The sequence below is a fragment of the Vombatus ursinus genome, unplaced genomic scaffold, assembly GCF_900497805.2.
Source record: "Vombatus ursinus unplaced genomic scaffold, bare-nosed wombat genome assembly UNPS02014799.1, whole genome shotgun sequence".
Taxonomy (NCBI): Eukaryota; Metazoa; Chordata; class Mammalia; order Diprotodontia; family Vombatidae; genus Vombatus; species Vombatus ursinus.
The window spans coordinates 34033865-34045978 of NW_020954577.1; the positions used below are offsets into that span (position 1 = coordinate 34033865).

The 12114-nt window shown below is 39.9% G+C and overlaps 1 protein-coding gene across 1 annotated transcript in view; it reads left to right on the top strand.

Annotated features, from left to right (window-relative positions):
• Positions 1 to 7160, top strand: part of KAT2B (lysine acetyltransferase 2B) — a 116674-nt gene extending 109514 nt beyond the window's left edge. Inside the window, exons 17-18 of the mRNA XM_027872328.1 lie at positions 94 to 178; positions 5674 to 7160. Coding sequence (XP_027728129.1) covers positions 94 to 178; positions 5674 to 5867 — 279 coding nt within the window. The 3' untranslated portion in view covers positions 5868 to 7160. The remainder of the gene's footprint in view (positions 1 to 93; positions 179 to 5673) is intronic.
• Positions 7161 to 12114: the final 4954 nt, after the last annotated feature.

Here is a 12114-nt window from a genome sequence, read left to right on the forward strand (position 1 = left end):
TGTCTCTTTCCCTTGACTTGATGGAAACATTTTGAAATGATTTTCCTATGTGGAATTTCCATATTAGATACCTTACTTTTTTCTTTACCAAAGAGCCATCAAAGCGCTTGGCCCTTCATGGAACCCGTGAAGAGAACAGAAGCTCCCGGATATTATGAAGTTATAAGGTTCCCTATGGGTAATGCCATTAACATTTTCTAAGTTTAGAGTTAACACTTTCTATCTAGCTGGAGATGCTGGGGATGAATGGTCACTGAGGCGTATTGTGTGAGATTCCTAGTGGAAAGAAAGAATGTGTGTGTGTGTGTGTGTGTGTGTGTGTGTTTTTACTTGAGGTGGGATGACCTATAAACCTTGGGGATGACAGTGACATGGAACGTTGATGTGACGGTATTGTTGGGGAAGAAGAGGAAAGAGGGAGAAAGACACCTGTGGCCTTTACTCAGTGTCTCTCTGTGTTCCATTGAAGCATTCCACAGCTGTCTTCCAGAACCCACAGAATCATAGCCACGGAGAAAGGCCTGCCTTTTTAGCTGCCTGCCTGCACTGTGTTCACATAAACTCTTTGGGTATAACCTTCTTTCAGTGCCTTTATTTTATTTATTATAAGCAGTTATTGCTTGTCCTGCTGATGTCTTTGGAGCCTCCCTGGACTTAGTTTGCTCCTCTGTAAAGGCAAGGGGTCAGACTAGGTAGTGTTTGAGGGCCAACTCTGGTTCTGTCATCCCAAGACCAGGTTTCCTCTGAGGGCCCTTCTAGCTCAAGCTCTCTGAGCTTCTGAGGTGCCTTGTCATCTGAAGGACCAGAGATTCTGTGGCTTAGCCCTCATCCTTGAGCATCTTAGAGTCCGGTAGGGGACTAAGTCATGTAGACAAACAAGTATTTTTAAAAAAATTAGGAAGTGATTAGGATCGTAGAAATGACTCAAGGAAGGGTTGGGTGTCACTTCTACCTGGGAGGATTAGGGAATTTGATATGGGGGAAGTGATACCTGAGTTAGGCCCTGAAGGAAGCCAAGGCTCCTGATTAGTAGAGAGAGGTAATCCGATAGTACTATGGATAGAGCATTGGGTCTGGAGTCAGGAAGACCTGGATTCAGTTCCAGCCTCAGATACTTATTAAGCTGTGTGGACCTGAGGAAGTCACTTGACCTCTGTTTGCCTCAGTTTTCTCCTTTGTAAAATGGGGATAATAATAGTACCTATCACTCAGGGTTGTGAGGATCAAATGAAATAGTAATGGTAAGGCACTTAGCACAGTGCCTGGCACATAGTAAGCACTGTATTAATGTTCGCTATCATTATCGTTGTTATTATTATTTATAAATGGGGGTGGGGAGATGATGAGCTTTTTATGAGACATATTGAGTTGATGAGACATCCAAGTGGAGATATCTAACAAATGGTTGGAAATGCTGGACCGGTAGTTACGGGGAGAGGTCAGGGCTAAAGATACAAATTTGTGAATCTCCTGAATAAAGGTGATGATAATAGCTATGGGAATGGATGCCTCCTCACCTCCACCTCGTGGAGCCCCTGGTTTCCTTCAAGACTCCCAAACTCAGCTGGATCACCACCTTCTGCAGAGGCTTCCTACTTCCTAGTGCCTTCCTGTCCAAAGTTACAACTTGTATCTGCTTTGTATGTGTGCACATACACGTACACACACACTCACACATATAGCCACTGTGTATTCAAGCTTATTATCAAGCTATGAAAGTTTAAAACTGCACTAAGACCTTTGGAATACCCTATATATCGGCTCCCATGTTAGAATACAAGCTTCGTGAGGGCAGGGCTTGTTTCACTTTTGTCTTTGTCTCCCTAGCACTTAGCACTTAATAGATGCTTACTGACTGATAGGTAGAGAAGTGGTAAACACCAGCCCAGCAGGGGTTCTCACACTTTTGGGTTTCAGGACCCTTTACATTCTTAAATATGATAGAGGATCCCAAAAAACTTTTGGTTATATAAGTCATAACTATATTAGAAATGAAAACATCTTAGTATTATTGGAACCTTGCAGGCCCTCTGAGACTACTTTGAGACCAGCCACACTGGAGACAAGGTGAGGACATGAGGAGGAAATGGAAATCAATAGAAAGCACGCCAATTCCTGGGGGGCTGTCAGGGAGTAGGAGTGTCTCAGTGGGAGAAAAGGTGCTCAGCAAAGCCTGATGCTGCCCAAAAAGTTAATAGAGGATCGATAGGGACAAGAGATCATTAGATCTCTAGAAATGAGCAGAGTCCTTGGTGAGCCTGGAGTTGAGTGAGTGAGTGTGAGTGTGTGAGTGTGTGTGTGTGTGTTTGTGTGTGTGTGTGTGTGTGTGTGTGTGTGTATGTGAGAGAGAGAGAGAGATTTTGAGGGCGAGGAGAACTGAGAATATTATACAAAAACCAGAAGAGGGAAATATTGAAGGTTTACTGAAAAGAGGGTGATGAATGACACATGGCTTAAGAATTAAGAGTAGGAGCAGAAGATTCCCTTATTATCTCAAAGAAAGGAGACTTTAAGAAAGAAGACACAATTTTTTTTTTTGGCTAGGCAATGGGGTTAAGTGACTTTCCCAGGGTCACACAGCTAGTGTTATATGTCTGAGGCCAGATTTGAACTCAGGTCTTCCTGAATCCAGGACCAGTGCTCTATCCACTGTGCTACCTAGCTGCCCCATGAAGACACAAATTTTAAAGTGGAGAGGAGGATAGGTAACAGAGCTCATCATGTCAGATGACTTGATTTCTCAGTAAACAGGAAAAAGGGTCATGTATTGAAGGAGTGTGGAGGTATTGAGATGCATTTAAGGGCTTAAGGAGAAAAGAGGTTTGGAACCTCAGTATAGTGGAAGGAATGCTCAATTGAACCTTGTGTTCTAAGTCTATCACTTCTCGTTATTAGGACAGTATAACCTTGAAGTCAAGCCACTTAGAGCCTCAGCTACCTCATCTTTAAAGTGAGGGGGTGGCCTAGACTAGAAGTGTCCATTTTGAGGCCCACAAGCAGCTACTTAAATCAGATTAAAACGTAATTGGGAGATTACAAGATAAATAAAATAGACAAAATAACAAATAAATTTAGCAAAATAAAAATAAAATACAACATAATGTTACTTTGTGGTTTTTGCAAGTCAACATGAAGCCCACAGGGATCTGGATCTGTTGAGTTTGATATCACTGGCCAAGACAATCCCAATGGATCCTTCAAGCTCCATAATCCTATGAATAGCCCAGTGAAACAGTCATGTGGGGCTCCAAGGGACAGGAGGGCAATGTGGTGGAGAGTCTGTAAGAAATGAATACAAACATTTTTGTGGAGCACCAAAGGCCCAGTTGAATTTTTTCCATATTGGTCTCTTTTTGCCAACTCCATCTTGAATCTCTGGCACAGTGTATCACCAGCGGTAAGAGGAAGGAACAAGTATCTATTCAGCACCCCAGGTTCGCCAACAACCCTCCTCATTTCCAACTAATGATCGCTTGTCCCTACTGACGCCTTTGTCAGTCTGTAAAACTCATGCACTCTTTCTCAGACAAATGGTTTGTAGCCTACCTTCATAAAGGAAGGACATGTTAAATTTCATGTAGAGGTTTGTGAAAATAAAGATCTAGTTTTTTTCTGGTTCAGGTTTGTGGATCCACTGAAATCTGATCATAGAACCCTTGGGTGTCTGTAGATCCCATGTTAAGAACCTCTGGGATAAATGATCTCTGGAATACTTTCTAGCTCCATACCTATGAGTCTGAGACCTTAATTCAAAATTGCCATTCTGAATCAGGGGAGAAGTTTTCTATACCATGACTTCTCAACCTGGTTGGAGCTACAGGTTGAGAAATCTTCCCCTACCCTAAAGGAGGTGACAGCTAGTCTTCTAATGTTCTCCTTTTTTATTTCTTGTAGATTTTTGGATGTCTGATGCAAATAATTGACAGTGACATTACATTTTATGTGTGCAGTATCAACTCATTTCATCCTCACAGTAATCCTGTGAGGAAGCTACACATAGGTATTGTTATCCCTATTTAACAGATGAGCAAACTAAGGCCCAGCAAACTTTTGATTTGCCTCTATGGTCATACAGCTGGTAAGAGTAAGAGAGAAATTATAAAGCCAGGGCTTTCCTGACCCTAAGGTCAGTTCTCTTTCCCCTACAGGATGTTCAGTCTCCTCCCCATTTTAGGGATACATATGAAGATTTTTTTTTTTTTAAATTGAAAACTTGCCTGATTGTGTCTTTTTTCCCATGGCTTTCTTCTACTTTCAGCTTAAAGCCTTTCTGGGTCCTCTGAGCTGTTAGGGCCTTCCCCTCTTAGGTGATCTTCCATCATGTATATAATCTTGTATGTCTAATTAGATTCATGTTGTCTCCCCCATTAGTAGGTGAGCTCCATGAGCCTAGGGACTATTTTTGGTTTCCTTGTTATTTTCTTTGTCTCTCCAGCCCTTATCACACTGCCTGGCATGTAATAATCACCTAATAATTAACTGTCAAAATTTGAAAGCATATGGTCTTGGTATTGGTAGGTGAATGTGTTTAGCAAGCTCCCCCTACCTCCATATGAAATTATTACATTTATGATTTTGAAAGCTATTTCCAGGTTTATATTCAAAACAATTAAAGGCAGCATACCTGACCTTAAGCTGAATTAGTAGATCTTTTGAGGGAAAATTGTGGGAGCCGCTCTGCATGCTTGCTCTTTCTATCAGATATGGTTTCCATTTGTACACTAATATTGTTTCAAAGTAATGGGTTACATGAAAACTTTTCTTCTTTTTCTAATGTAGTCACACAAAGCTTTGTGTGGATGGATAAATACTTTGTGATAGATTGCTGCGTGGGTTCGAATGTCTTAACCTTAATTTTTCCTAATTTTAAAATAAATCAAAGTTAAGTGGGACCCTACATATTTCTTCATTGATAAATGTGAAATGAAAGGAATTTAAGGGCTTAATAATGCATAGATCACCAGTGTATTTGCAATTGCATTATTTCTCCAGATCTATGCAGCATCAAAAGAATCCAATGAAAAGCACAGAATAAGTCATGCTGGCAGTTTTTGACTAAAGTGATCAGTTGATTCTACTCAAATGGTCTCTTTGCTAAGTTCGTGTGGTGGCATGGTCTTTGCAGGATTAGGTGGTTCATCATTCTAAGCATTTCTCTCACTTTCTTCATGTGTAAAATCTTCACTAGGGCTAGTTGATCACCAGAGGGCATTTCCTGTTCTAACATTCTATGAGTCAGATTCCTTTCATGATAAGTCATCTGCATCTTCATCATTCACAACACTAGACCTGGGAGTGAGAATTTTCTTATTGAAGCTGTATAGGGTGTGTGGCTGAAATGAATGCATTTTAAAAGGACAGAGTTCTGCAGCTGGAGTCTGGAAAAGTAATTGTATGGCCCTGGTCAAGTCATTTGACTTGGCAGTATCCCAGGCCACTAGGACTTTTATATGTCTCCTAAGTCAAAAATGGGTTGCAATCTGAATTGGTGGAGGGAGTTCCCACACTCAGGGCTTCCCCAGGTGGATTAAAAAAAAAAAAAGCATAGGTTCTTTGAATATTCTTGTGCTGGAACCTATAATCTAGTTAATGAAATATTCCATTTGTTGATCCTGTTTATCACCTAATACTAAAAGGAATCAAAGACTGTTGATATTTTTTTTTCTTATACAGATTTGAAAACCATGAGTGAAAGACTCAAGAATAGGTACTACGTCTCTAAGAAATTATTCATGGCTGACTTACAGCGGGTGTTTACCAATTGCAAAGAGTATAACCCCCCTGAAAGTGAATACTACAAATGTGCCAATATCCTGGAGAAATTCTTCTTCACCAAAATTAAGGAAGCTGGATTAATTGACAAGTGAAAATTTTTTTTCCTTCTCCCTTATAGCAGTTAATCTGTCACCAGGCCTGATGAATGGAGTTCAATTTTAAAGAACTGGGACAATGTATTGAAGATACTTATATGTGTTTTAACTAGCACTTTTCAAAAAACAAAACAACAAAAACAAACTCATAGCTTTTCAGATGTGTATTTAAATGGAAGTTACAGAACATTTTTATTTTATGAAATAGATTTTACTCTTTACTATTAATGTACATTTTCTACGGTGTGTAATTTAGCAGTATGTTCAGTGATAGGTAATCAGGGATTTCCTCCAGGCCTAAGTGGGAGGAGATTGCACATAGTACCAAGTTTTGGGGGCTTTGGAAAAATTTCCAGACCGTGAATGTCTTTAGTTTGTTTTCTAATGGAGTGACAGAGTTTATTTTTATTTTGTTCAGGAGAACATTAAGGAAGGGAAGAGTAATTAAAAAAAAAACCCTTTTGTAAAAAAAAGGTGAAATACATTACGTTTGAGGTCTCATTATAGACCTTTTATAAATATATATATTTTTAAAAACACTCATCTAGGTGAGGTGCTGTGAGCAGTTCTGGAGTATGTGAATTTGAAGGGAGGTGGCTGAGTCTCTTTGGACATTCTTGTACTGCTAAGACTTTTTCTAAAGATTTGGATTTTTTAAAATAATACTATCTACCTATAATAACTTGGGACTTCATGACCACTATTTTCATATTTCTTTGCTCTAGATAGAGGTGTCATGTCCTATCCTCGCTTTGCTTATGCGGGACATAAGTTCCCAAAGTAGCCCCAAGACCCACTTGAGTCATCAAGATTAGGGGCTCACATTCATTCATATGCATCATTGAGGCCTATTTTTTTTTAAATGGTCGTTTTCTTGTCCTACAAAATTCATGAAGATTTTTTAAAAAAATTATCCCCATGGTATGTTCAAGGACATCAGCTTATTGTAAGATTCCACCAACCAAATCCTCCAGGTTCTGTATTTGTCTATGGGAATTCTATTTTCTACCAAGCTTTACAGTCAGTATTTTAACTACTAGGGTGGTATCACACCCAGAAGCCTGTCCCATCCCAACTCCATTCTACAATCTCGTTACTTTGTCGTTACATTTCAGCTCAACACTGGGATATGTTCACGGATTACACTACGGGGAACAGTGGTACATTTACCAGTCCAGCTCTGGGAAAACCATCTCTTATAAAATATCAAGGAAGACCAAACTTAATGTTCTTGACACTAATTTTTTTTTGTGATGCAAATATATAAACTTGATTTTGTAAAAGACTGAATCTTAGCCTTTGTTTATATTGGGCAGAAAAACCTCATGATTACAGCGATAACAGTGGTTGGTAGTCACTAGCTGTGAAGTTGCCAGAAATTGAGTACGGGAGGGAAAAGTAGTGCATGGATAGGTTGCAGAATTTCATTGGGCCAATTGATGTCACATTGGAACTATGATAATTAGTATGGGAAAAGAGCTACTTGGAATACTTGCTCACACTAAAAAAATGCCTCAACTTTTTTTTTTTTTAAATAAACCAACTTGATTTATAATGGAGTACAGAGATGCAGCTGTATGAAGATTCCCTGGTACTGGTTTTAAAAGTTTTATAAACTGGGCATTCTGTAACACCTGTTGAGCTTGGTAACCTGTGAAAGTTGGTTATTTTCTGGGTAGATTTTCTTATATAGTATTGTCTTTAAAAAAAAAAAATCTGACCGTCTCTTCTATATTGAAAGCATAATTTATGTTTTCTAATTTAAAAATTAATATTTTCATATAGATATTGTGCAATAAAAGCTGAAGTAGGATGTGTGGTTTTTGCAAATGCTTTAACAGCTGATAAAATTTTACATTTGTAAAAATTAATATATTGTACTGGTACAAAATAGTTTTAAATTATATTTTAAAAAGTTCCAAATCTTCTGGCATGTTGTGTTTTTATTCCAGGGGATTTCCTTTGATACTACAAATGGGAAAGGATTCACCACAGGCTTTTAGTCTCAACTACTGAGCATCTTTTTTCATGGTTTCCCCATTACCTTGTAAGCTCCCTGAGGGCAAAGACTGCTTACAACTTTCTATCCCTGGCTCTTAACACATCCATAGGAAGTACTTCAGTGAATTCCTGTTCACTGTTTGAACTCAACGTGGAACAAGCCCTTAGCCCATCCAGGAGGGCTCTTAAGCACATGGGTTGCTTGTATCTTTCATATTATATTGGACACATGTATTAAGTACTTAAGTGCTTGTTGACTGATGGATTCAACTCTACATGGAATGAACCCATAGCCCATCGAAGACACTGTCTGTATAGTACTGTGATGAGTTAAGTTAGAGAAATGGGTGGAATTCCATTGCTGCTTCAGTTAACTGTCCTAGTCAATAAACATTTATTAAGTGCCTATTGTGTGCCAGTACTAGGTGTAAAGCCTGTATGCCAGCAGAAGTAGAAAGGTGAGGGGGTCCTGCAAAGGGCAGTCCTTTTAAATATGATCTTGATTGTTCCCCAGTCTCTGACCTGTAAGGGTTGGATCAAAGATGCATATACCGATACACTGAGTGATACACAATTAAAAGCAAGCAAGGGAAATGGAGCTTATCAGCCACCCAACAAGTGTGCTCATAGCTGACGGGAATGGAGGCAGATGGGCAAGTCAACAGCCGCCAAGGTGAATGAGACAGAGAAATTTCGACAGAGTGGTTGGGGGACTGACGGACACCAAAGACATAGAGGTCATGCAACACGAATTTATAGAATAAGCACTGACCATGGGGCCAGGCACTGCTTTGCCAAAGCAAAATAGCCCTTGCCCTCAGGGAACTTCTATTCTACTGTGAGGAAACCAGAATGTATACATTAACATACCTACAATATATAGACTAAATATAGTTATGGAAGCAAGGAAGAGGAACAGTAATAACCGGGAAGATCAGGAAAAGCTCCCCCCTTGAAGGAAGCGAGGAGAGCATCAGCTAGGTGCCTCAAAGAACAGAACTCTGGGCTTGGAGTCAGGAATTGTGCCTGGAAGATGCTGGCTGTGTGATCCCGGGCAAATCTCTAAATTCTCTGGGCCATTTTATTCATCTGTAAAATGAGAAGTTTGGATTTGGCCTCAAAGGCTTTCCCAGCTTTAAATCTTAGGTTCCTGTGACTAAAGGCATGACATGGAATGTCAACTAGAGACAACAGCAACCAGGTCAGTTCATCAGGAATTTACCATTTAGACTTTAGCAATTTGGGACTAACGCGAAATCGGTGTGGAAATATAAATTGGAAGGGCTTTAAGTGCCGGAGAAAGGAGGGTATATATTTGTCCTCCAGGTAATAGGGAGCCATTGAAACTTTTTGTATAGGAAAGTGAAAGTCATAGGGATAGATAATACAGAGAAAACTTGACAATAACAGCTCCCAGAAAAGATATTTATAAAGGTTTTGGAATTATTTAATGTATAGTGAACTCAGCTATATACATAAAAATAAAGGTGGAAGACAGAAGAGGGAGCCTGGGGTTAAGCTAGTAACAAAGTCAGATTCATAATAAAGCTCTAATAAGGCTGTGAGTGGGGTGGAAAAGTTCCCTGACATGGGGGAATTCAGATTGCTTCAAGCTTTTGGAAATTTTTAGTGCAGTCTCCATGAAAGGAAATAAAATATTTGTGACAAGAGAAAAACATCAAGAATGGAGGGTTTCAGTAACTATTTAGACTATGGGAATTTTATTTCAATAAAATGGTGTGGGCTCAAAATTTCCCAATAAAAGGAAGATTGCAAAATAGCTATGTTGCCTACCAAGAGGACCTAGGCATGGAAGACATTTTTAATTGTTAGATTTCAAGTCTGACAAAGGATTTGAATTTAAAATGTTGATCTTAAGCTTATTTATAGACCTGAAAAAACAAATTCTAGAGATACTTTGCTTAGAGGAAAAGCTTAGAATAAAATGGAAAGCTGGAAGAAGAAACATGCAAACCATAGAAAACATGGAGAATGTAAAAATTTTAAGTCCTTCTGAAGTATTTTTCTGTAACTCAAATCAGTTATGTTTCCATCAACAATCACTTACTAGGCACTTAGCATGTGCCTGGTATTGTACTAAGCAGTGGTCTACAATAAGACATCAGACATACAGTTGGCTGCTGCCATGGGGCCCACAACACCTGAACCAGATTAAAATGTAATACAGAAATATTTAACAAATGATAAAGCAGATAATCACATTTTAAAGTTATTTCAATAGGTAGATCACAGGGATCCTCATGTAAAGATTAGTGGCCCCCTTTTTCTATTTGAGTTTGACATTACTAATGTTCAGGATAAATAATCCGAGAGGGAAGGCACTGGGGTGGAGGCGGGAGTGGGGGAGGGAGAGACAAGGGAGGGGAGGATGGATGGAAGAGAGATGGGACAGGACTGATAAAGGCCTCTTGTGGATGGGATTTGAACTGAGTCTTGAAGAAAGACAGGGAAGCCAACAAGTGGAAGTGAGATCAACAAACATTGCATACAGACCTCTGTTCTGCTCCTAGCATTTCTCCTGGAGTTGTTAGACAGCAAACACCATATTGGCCATTCCTCAGTCCTTTCTGAAGACACACTGGCTCAGGTAGATGAATATCTTCCAGGTGAAGGATTATCCTATTAAGGAGGACTCTGGCAAGAATCTTGCAAGCGATGACTAAGAGAGAGGGAACCCTCAGTGGAAAATACCCTCCCTCTCCCCCCGCCCCCGCCCCACAATGATTGTCACAAGACAACCTATTTCTCTGTCCTTTATAGAAATGGACAATGGAAACATCCTTGAACTCCCGAGGGATAACCTTCTTTTGCCATAAAACACTGAAAATTTTAGTCAGCTTTTGTATGAGCAGTGGACCTCCTCCCTTGTAAATCTCAGCTGGAATAGCATCAGAACAAGGTATTTTGCCACATAAGAGGAGCCTAATGCCATTCAAAAGCTCTTCTTTAGTTGGGAAGTTTGGCTAGAGACTGACTTCAACCTGAGGTAAAAGGTCAGTGGCTTCAGCACTCATTGATGATGGTCTGTTAAGAACACTATGGAAGTGTTCAGCCCATCTCTCCAGGATCATGTCCTTATCATAATTAATGTGGTTCCACCAGCACTGAGTAGTTGAGATGCACCACGGGTTTTTGACCTATAAATAGCCTTCAAGCATCATAAAAGTGCTCTGGATTGTTACTATCAGTATAAAACTGAATTTCATCTGCCTTCTTACTGAGCCAAGACTCCTGCATCTCTAAGTTTCTTGTTCTTTTTACTTTTGCTGGAGTTAAACATCGCTTTCTTAGAGATGGATGAACTATCCTGATGGTAAACCCCGGGAGCTCTCATTTTTCATTTACCGCCTTCTGAATTTCCCAATCATTTTGGTCAAACCAATCTTGATGTTGGCTAGCGTTCTGGCCCAGATGAATAAAGGCAGTGCTGTCCACCAGATCTCCGAAAGTTGCCCACTCCTTTTCTGTTCCACTATAGCTAACCATGTGCTGGCTCAGTTTTCCCTCCAAGTTAGCAACAAACTGTTCACACTCAGAGAAGTGCTTTAATCTGTTGACATTTAAGTTTTCTGGTGGCTGTCTTGCCTTGGGGTTGCCACTTTTGTCAAATGTGAATATTTAGCTTGGAGAGGGTCTCTAGTCAGTCCAGCACTCTGTGCCACACTTTGCCTTTGTCACTCTCACATCTTTTCTCTTCTCCTTACAATAGCATAGTATATTAAATGCCAATGTTTGCTGTGAGGGTGCATCCTCGAGGTTTTATTGCATTTAGGTAAATGGAAGACAGTGTTGGTGATGAGGTCATGAGATGCACAAGTCTTCAGTTGTAAACTACTATTGCTGTTGCTATTTCCTCCTAAGGACTCCCTGCCATGTCTGGTGGTCTCCGCCTACTCTTGAATTGAAGTCACCCAGAATTATAAACTTGTACTCTTTTGGCATACTGATGATGAGGGTCTCTTCATATAATTTTGCTTTGGCCTCATCAGTGTTCATCACGGTAGGAGAATATGCACTGATGGTGTGATGTTTTCCTGCAAGTTGCAATCACATGGTCATGTGCCTGTCATTCACTCCTTCTGATAGGCTTACAAGCTTGTTGACTACATTAGTTTTGATTGCAAAAACTATGCCAGCTTCACAGCACTGCCCTTCACTTGCAGTCTGTCCAGAAAACATGTATTCAGCTGAAACTTCGGTAAGCTGGCCTCCATTTACCAGC